This window comes from Micromesistius poutassou, assembly GCF_964030765.1.
Source record: "Micromesistius poutassou genome assembly, chromosome: 10".
Taxonomy (NCBI): Eukaryota; Metazoa; Chordata; class Actinopteri; order Gadiformes; family Gadidae; genus Micromesistius; species Micromesistius poutassou.
In genome coordinates this window covers 5871762-5889927 of record NC_140280.1, presented here as the reverse complement: position 1 = coordinate 5889927, position 18166 = coordinate 5871762, and the positions used below count along the sequence as shown (strand labels likewise).

The following is an 18166-nucleotide window of genomic DNA, read 5'->3' as shown; positions in this document are numbered from 1 at the left end:
CACGTTTTTCTTCGTGGTTTATTATAGGAGGTCATTCATTTGTGGACGAGGAGGCGACAGTCATGAAGTGAGGAGAGGGAGGAGAAAGCTTCACAGCAGACCAAGAGAGGAAGGAAGGAGCAGAGGGGTACAACGTCATGAAAACGAGGATCTGAGTGGAGAAAAAAAAGAGACGCGAACCGAGCGATCATATATGTAGTGGATGCACGGTTGTTCATTTAGCGAGCGAATGCAGAGTAATTGCGCTTATTATGTCCCACTGACGGCCGTGTTTTGTTAAGATCTGAAAGGCTGACCATTTTGGAAAAGGAATCGGCCACACAACAGCAGATCTCATCTCTACAAGAGCTCCCAGTACACGGAGATATGGATTGCCTGTAGCTCTGTCGTGTGCCTGTTATTCAACCTTTTTTTGGAGACCACAAAACCAACCATCGAGAACCAACAATTAGCCCCATGCATGGAGTAAACCGGATTGGCAATTCTCTGCACCTCGTTTTTTAATGAGTAAAAGGACATTCAATTTCTTCTTGCACTCGGGCTCCCTGTGAAACATTGATTCCCGTTTTTTTTACACCAGGAAAAAGGCAGCAAAACCCATCGGAGGCATTAACAGGTAGTCACTTAATAACTAGTTATGAGTGAAAAGGATGGATGGCTGTTGTACCGTGCAGCGATGGGCCTGTGATCGCTGCTATATTGTCGTGGGGGTGATTTTACACCCGTTTTGCAGCTCTCAGTGTGTCAGAGAAATGTCGGGAAGGCCCTGGTTTCTTGCCGTGGTGGTCATGGATCAATATCGGCCGTCATTGACGAAGCTAATCTCGCTATTTAAATATTTAGTATTCCTCCTGACATTGCATGGGTGTCGTGATAGTGATAGCCCCGAGAAATGTGTCGCCTTCTTTACCCCTGTGGTCCTCAGATGGGTTTTATTTGGTTACTGCGGTAAAATTTGCAGTTCATGGGGGCTAAAGGAACCGAGTCCGGCCCCGATGCAATGCAAACCTCATCGATGGTCTTCTCATGTTGGGCGTTGAGCACAACATGATCCTTCCGACATAAAACGCGTACTATGGGCTCATATTGTACAGCTATTTACTGAGCCATGTATGCAGGTAAATGGCTTGTACTTTTATCCTATGTTACCCATGATAACCCTGTGCATTTAAGGGGTGGGGCCAGCCCCAATAACATTTTTTTTGCATAATTTTCTTTAAAACCCACTCACATAGGTTACAGAAAACGCACTACAAGATAGCAGCGGTCATCATTGTTGAACGATAGGTCGACACGAGTCAGTAAAGCATCGAGCAATTCTCGCCGTTTTCCTAATCAGCGTCGTCATGGGATACCCGTGTCTTTTATGCTTGAGAAGGCCTGTTCAGATGCTGGGATTTGCACTGCAACCCCCCGCACAAAATAATAAAATATTAGGACGTTGAATGAGTAGGCTTATGGTTAAGAATGTCTGATGGTATATTTCTTTACACGTTACAGGGTCCATATGTACTGTTAAAACACTTGCACACGCACACACATGTACACACACACACACACACACACACACACACACACACACACACACACACACACACACACACACACACACACACACACACACACATTCGTGTACACACACACACACACACACACACACACACACACACACACACACGTATACACACACACACACACACACACACACACACACACACACACACACACACGTGTACACTCACACACACACACACACACACACACACACACACACACACACATGTACATACACACACACACACACACACATTCACATGTACACACACACACACACACACACACACACACACACACTGGTACAGGACTAATTCCTTCTACCATCCACTGACCCAATACATAAAAGAGACAGTACAGTACATACAATTTACATGTGTGTAAGTGTGTGTGTCTGTGTTCAGTTGCCTCATGCAAATCTGGGCTCATACATTGGGAAAGGTGCAAGTGTGACCCTTATGCAAAGTCGCCCTGCATTTCACCAAATAGCAGTCCGGGCACATTTGAATTGCTTCATCACGTGGGACTAGATGGATAGATAGTTTTCCTGCTAGACCTCTGATACATGTGATCAGGCGTGTAGCAGGAAAGGTACAGGTACAATGGGTGTGTTTTTATATAAAGATGTGTGTGTGTGGGTGTGTGTGTGTTGACCCTCTGTGTGCCTCCGCCAGGTGACCGGAGAGAACCAAGCCCAAGATGAGTGAGTTGGAGCAGCTTCGACAGGAGGCAGAGCAGCTGAGGAACCAGATCAGAGTGAGTATGCTACTGAACACATCTGGCCGGTCATTTCTAGTCTACAGAAAACATCTGGAGAGCAAGCCGCAAGTCTCTAAAAAAAACACATCTGGAGAGCAAAGCTCCAGTCTCCAGTCTCCAAAAACAAAAAAAGTTACTTGAGAAAACGTCTGTATAGTAAGTCTACAATTGCTCTAGAACATTGTTAGAGTTAGTGTCTAATCTACAGAGTAGAAGTAAATTCTACTAATTGACTCTTGAAAATATCTTCATAGTAAGTATCTAGTCAACAGTGTTACTCTGGAAAACATCTGTATAGCAAATATCTAGTCTACAGTGTTATTCTAGAAAACGCCTGTATAGTAAGTATCTATAGATTACAGCGTTACTCTAGGAAACACCTGTCTAGAAAATACCCAGTCTAAAGCCTACAGTTTTACTCGAGAAAATACCAGCATAGTAAGTATCCAGTCTAAAGTGATGCTGTAGAAAACATCTGTATAGAAAGTCTCTAGTCTAAAGAGTTTCTCTAGAATACTTAATTATCTATTAAACAGCTGTAGTCTACATACTACAGTGTTGCTCTCCTAAGCCTCTAAAAGAGAGGGTCAAACAGCTGTCATTGCATAATGAACTGTGTACTGTAATGTTACAATGTTACAAGGCGTTTGTGACACTGCTCCGTAATATATGAGGACTGATGGGAGACCCAATCAGACACATCAAATATGTATATATATATATAATATATAATAATAATATAATATATATAATATATATTCAACCACAAAGAGTACATTGGTGGAAGTAAGACTGAACATTGCTATCAAATCAAGGTATGGAAGTACTTCATATGTCATACACCCAGGTGTCAAAGGTCCTTCATTTTCCCCAATATGACCACATGTATAAAGACACATTATGAATGTGTTAAAGTTAAAGTAAAAAGGATTTGATTTACCGGCCTGATGTAGGCGCAGTGCAAGTAAAAAGTAGTCTTGGCTTTGTGAGTGGATTCCACATTAAACGATTAAAAATGCATAGTAATCAAGTGAAGCACTTAAGTAAACACAGTTCATGTTACCAAATTATTATTATATTATATTATATAATTATTATTAATATATTGTGTTACAAAATAACAGTTCATGTTACCGAACCACAGGTAATGTTAAGAATTACCGCAAATTTTAACGTATGACATGACAACGTATGTCATGATACCGAATCACAGGTCATGTTACCAAATCACAGATCATGTTATCAAATCACAGTTCATGTTACTGAATCACAGGTCATGTTATCAAATCACAGGTCACGTTACCGAATCACAGATCATGTTATCAAATCACAGGTCACGTTATCGAATCACAGGTCATGTTATCAAATCACAGTTCATGTTATTGAATCACAGGTCATGTTATGAAATCACAGATCAAGTTACCGGATCACAGTTCATGTTACTGAATCAAAGGTCATGATACTGAATCACAGTTCATGTTACTGAATCACAGGTCATGATACCGAATTACAGGTCATGATACTGAATCACAGATCATGATACCGAATTACAGGTCATGTTACTGAATCACAGGTAATGCTATTGAATCACAGTTCTTCTGTTGTTTTTTTGTGTGTTAGGATGCCAGGAAAGCATGTGGCGACTCCACCCTGACACAGGTAGGTGGCGCTACACTCACACAAGCTGCCTGGAACATGTTTGGTGGTTGTACTCTACCAGATTAGCTCCCATTTTACAGTTGAGGTGTTAAACATTCTAAGATCTGAGATCTATTTACAACTGGCATTAACATGCATTTTGGGCAAACGGATATGAATCGAATATTGGCAAAACGCATAAAAGGCAGGTGTAAATGGGGTCTTAGGGTGGCCATTTCCATCCACAAAGCCAACTGGAAAATAAGATTAATATTTATAAATTCTATGAAAGCTATAGAGAACATTTTGGTGAAAACGAATGTGATAATACTTCAAACCAAGTGTCTGATACAAACAAGCAGTATTTGAGGAATGCTGAGCATTTATTAACATTGAGACCATACTTATCAACTGATTGCATCAAATTTGTTGTCTACTGCTAAATGATTAGTGAATAGTCAAATACTGCAAATACTATATGACATATCACACTTCAAATATCTACGGAATATCACCTTTAAGGGACACCATTTTCAAAGGTCTGTAACAAAGCATGACTCGAACTAAATCCCAAGGCAAAATGTCACGTCAGATATCACAGCTAGCTTTTTGACCAGAGGAATCCAAGTGATATGTACGGGCAGCAGCAGCAAACCGTAGTGCCGTGTGCTGAGGCCGGGCAGGCGGCCTGCCACAGAGACCAGGGTGTTAGTGAGTGGGTGTGGGTGTGGTCAGATCACCGCAGGGCTGGATCCCGTGGGGAGGATTCAGATGAGGACGAGACGCACCCTGCGTGGTCACCTGGCTAAGATCTACGCCATGCACTGGGGCACCGACTCCAGGTACCTCCACCGGACAGCTGTTCACATGCCTCATGTCAACATCACTAGTAATATCATATTTGTGTTGGCTATTAATATACGTTCATAATAAGTAACAATGTTATTATAATTTACTGCTATAAATAGACATTAAAAATCCTGTTTGTATTATTATCATTTTTATGAGTACTGACTGTTAATGTGCCTTCATATCAAATAACATTCTTATTAACATATATTACAGCTATTCTTATACGTTCATATCAAATAACATTCTTATTAACATATATTACAGCTATTCGTATACGTTCATATCAAATAACATCACTATTAACATTTATTACAGCTATTTGTATACGTTCATATCCAATAACGTTATCATTATTAACATTTATTACACCTATTCATATCCGCTCAAATCAAATAACATTTGTATCATATTTATGACTGCTATTAACATACGGCCATATGAATAACAGTATTAATATTTTCATATTTACTACTGCTATTCATATACGTTCATATCAAATAACACTATTATTATCATGTTCATTACTTCTATTAATAGACGCTCATATCAAACATTCTTCATATTTATGCCAGGTATCCCAGAGCAGGATGTCATGAACCCATTTTGCGCCCTAATGAACTGTATCAGAGTAATGCTCATGTGCTGTGTAATGTACACAGATGGTATTCCTATGACTCAATGGAAAGAGTAATTGGGTCATGCAGCACAAGCGGCCGACCTCTGCATGCCAGCAGAGACGGGATATGAAATGTTTAATTGTGTTGTTGCCACAGGCTTCTGGTCAGTGCTTCTCAAGACGGAAAGCTTATCATCTGGGACAGCTACACCACTAATAAGGTAGGACCTTCAGTCTGCAGTAACAGTACGCACAGTAGTACCAGAGCCACCCCCCACCTCTTCCACCTTACTCTCATATTGCAGTGTAGGTCGTATTCAACTGGCAGCCAGCTTGGTCGTCAATGCTAGCTGAACGTCTGATTTCAACACTCAATGTCCCCACCCAGCTAGCGTTTAGACCCAAGATGGCCACTAGGTAGAAGGCCCAGTGTCTTCGATGCAGTAGTAACCGTACAAAAACGGTACAAAAAAACAGCAGGTTTTTACAACAAACACATGTCTTCATTTTTAGTTCCCTTAGGCCAAATCCCAATGCCTCCCAACCCACATTCTTAACAGCAAAACATGTCTAACCATCACCTTGTAGTGACTTTAGGGGCCCTGCTGTGGTTTCTACACATGGGCCTTAACCACCTTGCGGCCAACTTGGTTCTAAACACTAGCAGGGTGGGAGGAGCTGAATGTGCAGTTTGGTGTTCAGTTTGAACCAGAACGGAATCAACATGACCGCTGGTCAGATGAATAAGGCCTCACCATGACACTGAATGCAGAGTTCCGCATTCAGTTGGAGCCAAGATGGCCGCTGGTCAGATGAAGAAGGCCTCACCATTACACTGAATGTGGAGTTCTGCATTCAGTTGGAGCCAAGATGGCCGCTGGCCGCCAGTTGAATAAGGCCTCACCATGTCCCTTCCCCCCTCCCCCTGGTTAGATGCACGCCATCCCCCTGCGTTCCTCCTGGGTGATGACCTGCGCCTACGCCCCTTCCGGTAACTTTGTGGCCTGCGGCGGCCTGGACAACATCTGCTCCATCTACTGCTTGAAGACCCGCGAGGGCAACGTCCGGGTCAGCAGGGAGCTGCCGGGCCACACAGGTACGCCCCCTAGAGGCCTGGAGGCCTAATGCTCTGTGCTTGTCGCTGTTGTTGATGTTTAAGCCGTTCCCCACAGACCACACAGCCTCAGTAAAGGTGTGCTGGGGGAGGGAGCCGGTGGTCCCCAAAGCCATAAACAGGAAAGATTTAATTGACATGGGTAATTAATTACAGGGCTAATGCAAAGCGTAATGAGAGGAGATGGAAGGTTCCGGTGAGTGGGTATTACAAGTTGTGCAGCTGTTTGGTCCAACAGTCGTGCTTTAGTTTATTACTGTTTAGATTTGTTTTTTTTGACATCAATGCGACATGGCTTAATGTTTCGATATTCCTACATTGACCCTGCGGGGGGGGGGGTAATAAAATGAATTTACACAGCAAGGCAAAATGTATCTCTATTTATATTTATCCTATACAACTGCTTTGGCTTGTATAGATCAGTCCAACAAGGAGATTTGTATTCAACTGTACTATAATATTTACATTAACGCTCTGAAGCTAAACGTCATTAGCATCGCCGTGGTCCGCTATGTATCCTAATCACCGCGGCGTGTGTTTCCAGGCTACCTGTCCTGCTGCCGTTTCATCGACGACAATCAGATCATCACCAGTTCAGGAGACACTACATGGTGAGAGACGCCGCCGTCCGCACACCGCGCGCAGGTGACAAAACAACAACCCTGTCTGCCTCACTAACATGTATCTCCCCCCCCCGCCCCCCCAGTGCATTGTGGGACATCGAGACGAGTCAGCAGACCACGGTGTTCTCGGGGCACAGCGGTGACGTCATGAGCCTGTCCCTATCTCCCGACTTCCGCACCTTTGTGTCGGGCGCCTGCGACGCCTCCATCAAGCTGTGGGACATCAGGGACAGCATGTGTCGGCAGACATTCACCGGCCACGAGTCCGACATCAACGCCGTCTGCGTGAGTGGACTCGCCCCGTTAAAGGAGCACAGGGTTATAGTTTAGAAGAGGACTGTATCACTGTGTATCACTTGAAAAAAGTAGCATCTACAATAAGTAGCACAGCCCAATACAATGTTTTGAATATGAAGCACAGCGTAGCAGAGAAATGTTTGGTACAATGGGGACACTACTGGCCCTAGAGGCACCTCGGAGTTACACTGGGCGGTTCTGTGTTACTCACTAAAATGTTAATATTTGTGTGCATCTAATAGTAATAGTTCATGATCACAAGCAGATCACCAGCAAAAAATATATAACGAAATAATAACGATATACAGGCTGGAAGAAAGGGCTGAAATCTCGGGGTAGGAGATACATAGATACATAGATACATAGATAACAGCTTAATCCCCCGGAGGGGAAAGCCCAGCAGTGGAAAACACAGGATAAGATACAATACAATAAAATAGAAAGTACTAATGAAAACAAAAATAGACGCTAAAGTAAATGCTAAAGTAAAATTTTAAGTAAAGACAAACAAAGACGAACAAACAGGGCTAACAAAACCGACAGTATAAACAATATAAGTTATAAATTATAAAGTGTAAAGTGTAAATTATGAAGTGGCTAAGTACCAGTACTTCACAGTATATTAAAGTGTATGAATCCAAATAATACCTGGTTCATTAAGGTAGAAAACCAACCCTTTCTCCACCCCTGTCGGCGCCCAGTTCTTCCCCAACGGCAGTGCCTTCGCCACGGGCTCGGACGACGCCACCTGCAGGCTGTTTGACCTGAGGGCGGACCAGGAGCTCAGCCTGTACTCCCACGACAACATCATCTGCGGCATCACCTCCGTGGCGTTCTCCCGCTCCGGGCGCCTGCTGCTGGCCGGCTACGACGACTTCAACTGCAACATCTGGGACGCCATGAAGGGTGACCGAGCAGGTCGGTGCCACGAGACACACACCAGTAGCCCACGGACCTTTAGAAACCCTTTAGCACAATGCTTTAAGAATAGTGATATAAGGATAAAGATCATTAATAATAATACATTGAAATTTGAGCAGTTTGAAGAAATCCAAGGGCCAGATTGGTGGTAACCGGGTACAAACGATAGCATGCAACAGACACTTAATTTAGCCAGATCCACGGGCTCACTCAAAGAGGGGTTTAAATAACTTTTTCTAATTCAGAAATAGTGGATTTCTAACGACAGAACAAAGGACTGAAACCCTGGGAACGTCACTCTCTGTTTGAGCTCACCGCGCCATAACAAAAGATTCTTTGGGGCTCCTCTGGCGCCGCTGCGTGCGTGGGGCCTGACGCTGTGCTCCTCCCCACTCCGCAGGCGTCCTGGCGGGCCACGACAACCGTGTGAGCTGCCTGGGGGTGACGGACGACGGCATGGCCGTGTCCACCGGCTCCTGGGACAGCTTCCTCAAGATCTGGAACTGAGCCGGAAGCTTCCGGAAAAACCCGCACGCCGTTCTCCACGCATATCGACGACGACAAGACACAACACGCACACACACACACACACACAAACACACAAACACACACTACACACAGAAGACACATGCACACACACACAGACAGACCCCCTATTCACACTTTGGGAACACATAGTTTGCACACTGTATTTACACTGTACGTAAGATAACACACATACAAACATTATACTGTACATAATATGTATGAGAATTAGGTATGAGTTTGCACAAATACACCAATTTTCATTTTTTTGTTGTATGCAGTAATGGTCCACAGGAGTTTTTGTTCACAGTGCCCACGATAATTATACCATTTTTTAAATGTGACCAAAATTAGCCTTTAGCAGCCCACCCACCAATAGAAACATTGGATTTGAAATACTTTTAAGACAAATTTAACTCCCGACTAAACACACGGACGATCGACAGAATTAAATCCAGATAATTCCCACAAACACTAATGATATCGGGAGAGGTTAGCGTTTACTGTTGGGTCCAAAATGCACTTCCAAATGATTCCCCGCCGTTTTGTGCCCCGGTACAACACATTGAGCGCGGGTTACATTAAGTAAAATAAGAGACGGAGGTTGTGAGGAAGGGAATCATCAACGTTTATTACTACTGTGACTGGCCATTGGGAGTAGAGAAGACGATACCGTCCGAATAATTGTTTTATAATTTTTGTTCTGGCTCACAAAAAAGGCATAATGTAGTTAATGTTTTTATAGGTATTTACACCCACATCTATGATTGTTTTGACTTTGAAGTTTATGGTTATTATTATAATTATTATCATTTTTAAACTTTATTCTTATTTTCATGATTTCCCTGTGTGCCTCAGATACACTAAGGATTATGAATGATGAAATTAAATCATGAACTCAATGAGATGAGATTCTTAAAGAGGTAGAAAAAAAAATAAAGATATCTTAAAGAAGCAGGGGCCAATATTCATACTTTGACTTTGTCAATATATTATGTCAATTTGATGGTAGAACTGTACATACTATTAATAAATACACATTGTCTCTCTTGCCAGCTGAAGTGTTGTTTTTGTAATTCAGGTTTGAACCTAAACAATGACTTTAATACACGCAAGTAAACCACACACCCTAATATGTATTCAGATCCAATTTAGCCAATAAAATAGTCTTGTTGGAAATCCTTTTTTTATGTCGACTAATATTGCTTCAGCTATAGGACCAATAATGCCATGGAAATAAATGAATTAATATTTCAAAACTAAACTAAAGACGATTATATAAGAAGAGTATCACTTCAAAGCTGAAGAAATATTTAGTTGGATTTACAAAAAGGCTATTAGGTTTTAAAAGAGCCATATTCAAAATGTTAAATAAAAATAGATGAATTTAATGCCAGATAATTCAATAAACTGAATTTTTAATGACTAGAAATGTAGTAACGTTGTTGTGAAACGAACTATCAATTTAATTTCAAATACAAATACTTCGTTAAAATATTTTCCAGTCTGTCGACCCCTAGAGGTCGGTAGTAGCACTAGCAGTATTTTAACCCTTGGATTCGGTATATTAATATATCTAAGTATTCCTCACATTCAGAACTCGCCTATAGATTTAAACATCTATTTTCAAGAGACAAATTTTATAGATGCCACGATACAAATCATCAGTAATGTTTATGAGGCTCTAAAACTTATTTTCATAACACTTTTCATAAAGGAACACAATTGTATTATTTAATAATAACTTATGTGTGGATAGATATTCAATAAGCATGTTTTTTGTATAGAGCATTCATGCATTGGAATACTTAGATTACACTAAAAACAAGAGAGGCCCCCATAATTGAGATCAATTGATTTTATTTCTTTCAAACATTTCTGTGTTAAGACATTAATGAGTTCAACACAATCTTGAAAGTTCATCAGTCTATGAAATACAATCTTGAGTTAACCTTTCACAAGTAACACAGACACACAAACATACACACATACTATAACATTGCAAAGATGTAAAAAAAAAGGAAAAAAAAAAGGAAAAAAAAAAGAATAAAAGTTCTTAATAAAGATTACATTTTCCTGCGACCTCCCTGACCTGCAGTCATCAGGAACAGCTGCGGACGTGGTTTCAGAGTTAAACACAACACGACGGAGAGGAGCGCTTCGTTTTAATATGCTGAAACGCGCTCCCTCTCTCTCAACTCTAAACCGCTCCCCGTGTCTCGACTCTCATACTTCATAAAAGCAACCTCTACGATCTCCTTCGACAAAAGCAAAACCTCGAACAGGCATCCGAAACCGTTGAGTGATTGTATTATTGAGCGACGGACAATAATAATAAGCGATTTCTCGAGATTAATAGCAAAACACATAGTACAGAACCGACCTGCATACACACAGTCTGTCGAAGACCACCAGACACACACGATCTAGAGGGTAATACAGAGATGGACAGCCAAATTGGGATAAATATATATTTTAAAACACAACTACTAATATTGCTTTTTAAATTCCCCCTGTACCGCACCGCCCCACCTGCTTAGTGACTTCCCCTTCCTGCCTTTCAGATTAAGATAGACATGGATCACAAACACTGTAGCATGTTCATCTTGAAGCTTTAGGTCGATATTATCCATGATGATATCTAGTTTGTTTGAAATCGTTTGTAAAGTGCAATTCAAATATTGTATTTGGTGTGTCAGTTAGCTGATACACGTGGGAAATTGCAATTTTTTGGAAGATTTGGAAACGGAAAAACCGCATCATATGGGATATGGAAGTTCTCAAAGACAGAATCCATTGGAATAGGCCTACATGACATGTTGACGTCATTCAACAAAGTTTATAAATGCAGTTGCAAGCTTGAACAGTAGAGGGCGACTATGTTGACGGGTTTACATTTTAATGAAAGGCTTCTATAAAAAGTGACATCAAAACATGCAGACATTTCCACATTCAACCAAGTGGGCGTTTGAGATTTTTTTTTGAATGAATTCAGAAAAAGCAATACAGATAATATTTTATTATTACTATTGTAGCAAACCACCAGAATGATTCTAATTCTTGAATTTAATGGCAATTTTTTTTAGGTGACATGTTTGATAAAAAAAACATCTAATGACATTCTTATACTCAAACCCTGAAAAATGACACAAATTGAAAAGCACAAAGTCTTAACCTTATTGTTAAGTCTTAACTTCATCCAAAGTACAACGTTGACCTCATTGAACACAAAGACCTCACCAAAGTATCCTTGCCAAACAATAACAATAATCCACATGGCTTTGTGTCTGAAGGAATGAGCCTCACCATGACACCCAGGAGCTTGGTACAGCCAATAAAAATCCAAGACACACGTCGTCTCTTCTCTGATTGGGTATATTCCAATATAGCTTTACTCCCACTGCTTTAGAATACATTGTGCTTGCATTGATATAACCACACATAGTTTTATACAAATACAAATCTGTTTCATAGATGTATATCAGTTTTCCTTCTCTCGTTATATAGGCTAATTTACATATGCTTTAACAAAATAGTTTAGAATATATTAACGCAATTTTCCTAACTTATGATTAAACATCAACAATATAAAAGAATAACCATTGTCCTTGTTATACATCGAGACCCAGTATCTACAAAAAAATACGACATCCGATTTGTACTCGATTTCTTTGAGCACAAAAACTAACCGACAAAGTTTTCCATCTATGGCTTTTTTTCTTCTGAACGTAAATTAACTTGTTTTCATACACCTTTCTGATGAGCAATTCAACCGTCACATAAATCCTGTATTTTAACTACATTTTTTTTTATTTCTATTTATCTCTCTATATATATATATATATATATATATTCAGGTATAATTTATTTGACATTGTCAAACAATCTTAATTCCCTCTCTTTCTATTCCTTGCTGTTCTTTTTAAGTGCACTTTACTAAGTACAGGACACCATTCCCACTGAGCAGCCCTGTGTTCCGGGTGCATACCGTCCTCATGGCGCTCCTAGTAAGGGAAGGGGATAAAAAGTCTTCCTTATAGCGCAGACCACCACTGTTCCTAACTCCAAGGCACTGCTAAGACTGTAAACATGGCAGACGAGATTAGAAATGAGGCTTGAATTAGGATTGCTTTAGGACTGCCGCTATGTATATGCTAACTATGACGCTGGAACCGAAAGTCATGGCACATGTTGGATATTAAGGACTGAACCACATTCTGGAGCGGGGGTGCGTTCCCCCCCTTTGATTCAACGGGTCATCGAAACATGAAAGCTTATTATTTTTTTATATATATTTATATCTATGTAGATATATACAGATATAGATATGGGTTTAAAGTGAAAGTGCATTTCATTTACTTTTTTGTAATATAAGCTATTTTAACCTCATTATCTTTGAACTTTGCCCTGAACACATGGAATATTAATGTTGAATACATCTCCTTCAACACCTTCTCTGTATTCATCACAAAGCAGAAATTCCTTTCAGAAACGTAAAAGCTTGCACCTTATTTTCTGATGACACACAACATTATTTCACAGGTATATTCCTAGCGAAACAAAATATATATATATATGTTCTCATATGCCATGGCAAGTATTTTCAAAGTGTTGAAAGGAATTCTAGTTCTGTGATCAATAAGATGAGTCTGCTTGTCACCAGTATATAACCTAAGCCTTTGGTGGCCCAGAAACAGATTTGTACCTCAATAACGGACAATGTCGTGGACTCAACCGCACCCAGGAGTCACACACACACAAGCCTTGCTCTGGAAAGTTCCTCAAAGGAAAGTCTTCTGTCGCAGTATTACAAAGCCAAAGAAAACACAAGAGTATGAGAAATGTTACTCGTGATTACACGCATCTACTACTGCAAACCCCCAACCAACACATACAAAATCCACGCTATCGACTTTGTCTAAGGAAACTGAAACACGATATAGATTAGATCGTTGTAGAAATTTGTTAAACAATTTTGAACCATAAAGTATCTCTCCGTCCCCAAAAGTCAGTTTGTCTCGCACCGAGACGTCTGTTCTGTATTTTATGAAAGCGAACACGCGGTCGTTTCTTGTCAAGCAAAATAATCCACACCAATAGCATATATTGCATTATGATAGCAATATCATTACAGTAGATTAAAATCAAGAATATCAGTAGGCTAATACCAATACAGAATCACTACATATAAATATTAAATCATTGCAGGTATCCTTGTAAATCTACGACGACAAAAGAAAGTTTAGATACAATCCGGAGAGTTCCAGGAATGGACTTCAGCTCAAAACCTCATGTAAAGAAATCACTGCCAATCATAACGTCTTAATCTTTTGGTAGTGCTAAACTACTCTTTTATCTCTGAATATGGACGATTATTTTGATATTCGTCTTTCAAGTGTGTGTGAGCTGAAGCATTCGGGGGTCGCCGCAGCAGCCAGCGGTTGAAAGATCGCCTTGTTTGCAATTCAGACTCAATTCAGACTCCATATTAGGTCAGTGAAAGCAATAAACAGAAAAGAAAAGAACACACCCTGTGTCTGAATATATGACCTGTCGACGTCAGGCGACTTATTAACATCTCCGATACAGCAGGCTACTTGAAACTCCCCAGCTTGTAATATTGGTAATGATTTAATTCACTGAAGTCCGCCCCAACCGTGCACTTGGGGGGGGGGGGGGGTTCAAACTACGGCCCACCACCCGGGCCAATCACTGCACGCCATACTTCCTGTTTTGGTTCCTAGTAAAAACCGCCGACCACGAACGCCAGGTGCCACGAACGCCAGGTGTGCGAGCTCAGATCTCAAAAAGGAAACGTGTATTTACAATTTTAATCTCCCACACATTCATATAAAGCCCCTCCCTTTAAAACACACGGCCACCGAGGAATGTCCCAACAGAACAAAAACGAATACAACTCAACGACGAGTGACTTCCAAAGAGAACCCAACAGAGGTTTCAGGAGAATTATTTACATGACTTTGATTCAACATGGATGCTGGCCGGTGGCCACGTTTAAGGGGCCCTAGTTGGGGGCTGATTCTCTTTCCGTCAAGGGTCTAGGGAGGGAGGTTGAAATGTGTTTTTGAGAAGTTTTAAGCTCAACACGTGTGTGTATGTGTATGTATGCGTGTGTGTGTGTTGGGGCGGAGACGTTACATGAGGACGGGGTCGCGGCCCCCCTCGGCGGCGGCGCCCCCCCTCCCCCCTCCTGGGGGGCCCCTTCACCAGTTCATGATGCAGTTCCTGTTGAGGGTCATGAAGTACACCTGGCTGCTGCCCCCTGACCGCACCGAGGCGAAGAACACCTGGAGGACACACACACACACAAACACACACACACATGAATACATCTGCATGGATTGAAGACGGATGCTCTGATGCTTAAAGGGTCGAGGTGATCTCATCTTTTAAACATGGCGAACGTTGTTGACAACACCCCCAAGAGATCTTATTCCCGAATTATGGAACAAATCGCAAGTGGACAACGCACGCACGCACACACACACCACCACCACCACCACCACCACCACCCCCCCCCCCCCGCACACACACACAAGCCCTTTGCTGAATACTTGATTTTGAGTCGTCGGCCATGGCGTTCAGTGGTCTGTTATTTCCAGAACACCGCTGTGAACAACCGCCAACCATTAACACCATTAACATCTCACCGTACCCATCCTGGGTCACCCACCTTGTCGTTCCGCTCACACAGGAACTTGAGCCTCTGGGCCCTCTTGTGCATGAACACCCCGTCCAGGTGGCCCGTCTCCACCGAGCGGATCTCGATGGCCTTCTCCCCCCACCCCATGATCTGGTTGGAGCAGATGTGGGCTGCGGAGCAGAGGGAGGAGGTGGCTCATCAACACATCACTAAGGATCCCATATCATGCTTTTGTTTAGGATTAAAAGATGCATTTGGGGATACAACTGGAATAGGGTTACATGCCTGTATGTTAGAACTACCCCTTATTATTCTCATGATGTTCATGATGCACACTGCTCTGATTTGCATCATGTCGCTTTAAGGCCCCCCTCCCGAATAGCCCAGTCGGCTGTGATTGGTCAGCACGCCCACTCTATGCACTTATTGAGGGGCGTTCTCACCCCGGTGGAACTCCCCTCAATACTCCCCCTGGCTTGGACTTAGATTTTTCTAGCTTAGCAGACGTAAAACAAGTATACATACATCATCAACAGTCTAAAGCAAAGGGAAAAGTCCAAAAAGCATGATATCACCCCTTTAAAACACACATTCTTTCCATGTCTGGTCTGATGTAAGAGCCCCCCATAGTGGTGGTCCCATGATGTAGAGCCCTTATTCCAATGGCCCTCTCCTGTGTTTGCAGGTTCTGTCTAATGTCTCCTATCGGGTACATCTTGTGTTCTGTACCTCCACAGATTCAGCCGAAACCAATCTGTGCATCGGTATGGTGTGTAAGACCAAACATTCAAGTACTTTGTGTGAATTTGAGTGTGTGCTTGTCTTCATTTGCATGCATTTGTCCCTTTCATTGGTCTAGATATGCATCCTTATTTTGTGTATTTGTTACATTTTTTGTCAATTTGTTTGTCTATTTGTGCCGTGTATTATTAATGCATTTCTATGCGTCTACATGGTAGATGTCAGTGCACTACCTCGGGTTCCTAGGCCCTTGTAGTGTACGTGTTGTTTCTCGATTGTTGTTTATACTACAGCGTGTTTCCATGTATCTGCTCTTGACAAGCCGTACCAACGGAGGTGGGCATCCCTCCATGTTTATACGCAGGCTATCCATGGATGTGTACAGAGTCTATCCCTATAATCACACAGCATATTTCCATGTATTTGTACAGTCTGCGTATTCACACAGCATATTTCCATGTATTTGTACTCAGTCTATCCGTGTATTCAAACAGCATATTTCGATGTGATTGTACTCGGCCTATATGTATTCACACAACCTATTTCCATGCGTTTGTACTCAGTCTACCCATGTATTCACACAGCATATTTCCATGTATTTGTACTCAGTCTACCCATGGATTCAAACAGCCTATTTCCATGTGATTGTACTCAGTCTACCTATGTATCCACACAGCATATAATGTCCATGTATTTGTACTCAGTATATCCGTGTATTCACAGAGCATATTTCCATGCATTTGTACTTGGTCTACCCATGTATTCACACAGCAAATTTCCATGCATTTGTACTTCTGTCTATTCCTGAATTCACACATCTATATACACACACAGTGTATTTCCCTGCATCTGTACGGAGCGTGTGGAGGAGCGTACCGACGGAGGTGGGCATCTCGCCCCACTGCAGCACCACGTCCTTGATGATGCGTCCGTACGTGTTGACGTAGACGCCCTCGTCCTCGTAGCACAGCAGCATCTCCATGCCGTCAGAGCTGGGCAGGAACACGATGGCATGGGGGGTCACCTGGCTCTGGATCTGTGGCGGCGCGGTCGCCAAGAGAGAAGAGGAGGAGGAGGAGGAGGAGGAGGAGGACGTTTGAGACGAGAGCAGCCACGAGAGCCTTTTCAGTTGGCAGAGCCGTAGAGGAGGAAGACTTTCATTCATTCGCGAATCAGACACGGCCGTTTAGGCTGGTGAGAAGGACGCTTTGTCATAATTCCTTTCCTGGCAATTCAGGGTCTACTTTGAGTGCAGGTATTGTGGTAAATAGATGTGAGCCTCGCTTTGTGACTTTGTTCACGGGAAATCTAGCCTTGTATCCCAGAGTTATATTGATACAATATTTTGGGTCAAACTAAATGCTGTTTTAGTAATACAATGTGTTCTCAGCCTTGTTGGGCAGCCATATGCCATCAGGGGAAGAGCGGAGTCTGGCTCTAGGGCCAAGAGGCTCATGGCTCCTGGCCTAGGGTCCAGCTCACCCACAGCACGGGCTAGCCGCTGGTCTCCCACTCACGTGCACGGGGATGTAGATGTCGTAATTGTTCCCAGAGTCCACGTCGATGGCGTGGAAGCCGGCGCAGGATCCATATATGACCTTGAGCCGCTGGCCCTCCTCCACGGTCAGGTCCACCAGCAGGGGCCGGTGGGGGAGGTCCCCGAAGGACTGAAGACCAGGAACGGGGGGGGAGATGGTAGCATCGTTAGAAAAAATGACAGATAGACCGACAGAAAAGAAAGAAAGAAAGAAAGAAAGAAAGAAAGAGCAAGAAAGAAAAGAGAAAGAGAAAGAAAGAAAAGAGAAAGAGCAAGAAAGAAAAGAGAAAGAAAGAAAAGAGAAAGAGAGAAAGAGCAAGAAAGA

At 42.3% G+C, this 18166-nt stretch overlaps 2 protein-coding genes across 4 annotated transcripts in view; one reads left to right on the top strand and one right to left on the bottom strand.

Annotated features, from left to right (window-relative positions):
• The first annotated feature begins 151 nt into the window (after window positions 1–151).
• On the top strand, window positions 152–9900 carry gnb2 (guanine nucleotide binding protein (G protein), beta polypeptide 2). The gene is made up of 10 exons (XM_084473838.1): window positions 152–616; window positions 2229–2310; window positions 3934–3972; window positions 4687–4793; window positions 5577–5640; window positions 6353–6515; window positions 7078–7144; window positions 7240–7441; window positions 8155–8371; window positions 8775–9900. The coding sequence occupies exons 2-10, from the start codon at window positions 2254–2256 to the stop codon at window positions 8879–8881; spliced, it is 1023 nt and encodes a 340-aa protein (XP_084329964.1). The 5' UTR covers window positions 152–616; window positions 2229–2253; the 3' UTR covers window positions 8882–9900.
• An 842-nt stretch (window positions 9901–10742) lies between these two features.
• The window catches only part of mink1 (misshapen-like kinase 1), a 34033-nt gene continuing 26609 nt past the window's right edge, over window positions 10743–18166 (bottom strand). For all 3 annotated transcript variants that reach the window (XM_084474195.1, XM_084474197.1, XM_084474196.1), the window contains exons 28-31: window positions 17822–17971; window positions 17181–17340; window positions 15594–15733; window positions 10743–15207 (exon numbers count right to left, since the gene is read on the bottom strand). In XM_084474195.1, the coding sequence (XP_084330321.1) occupies window positions 15124–15207; window positions 15594–15733; window positions 17181–17340; window positions 17822–17971 (534 nt within the window). In that variant the 3' untranslated portion in view covers window positions 10743–15123. The remainder of the gene's footprint in view (window positions 15208–15593; window positions 15734–17180; window positions 17341–17821; window positions 17972–18166) is intronic.

Coding starts and splice junctions, on each gene's coding strand:
- gnb2 (XM_084473838.1), top strand. CDS start 2,254: ATGAGTGAGTTGGAGCAGCTTCGACAGGAGGCAGAGCAGCTGAGGAAC. Junction 3,973..4,686: donor GCGACTCCACCCTGACACAG/GTAGGTGGCGCT, acceptor GGGTGTGGTCAG/ATCACCGCAGGGCTGGATCC. Junction 7,145..7,239: donor AGTTCAGGAGACACTACATG/GTGAGAGACGCC, acceptor CCGCCCCCCCAG/TGCATTGTGGGACATCGAGA.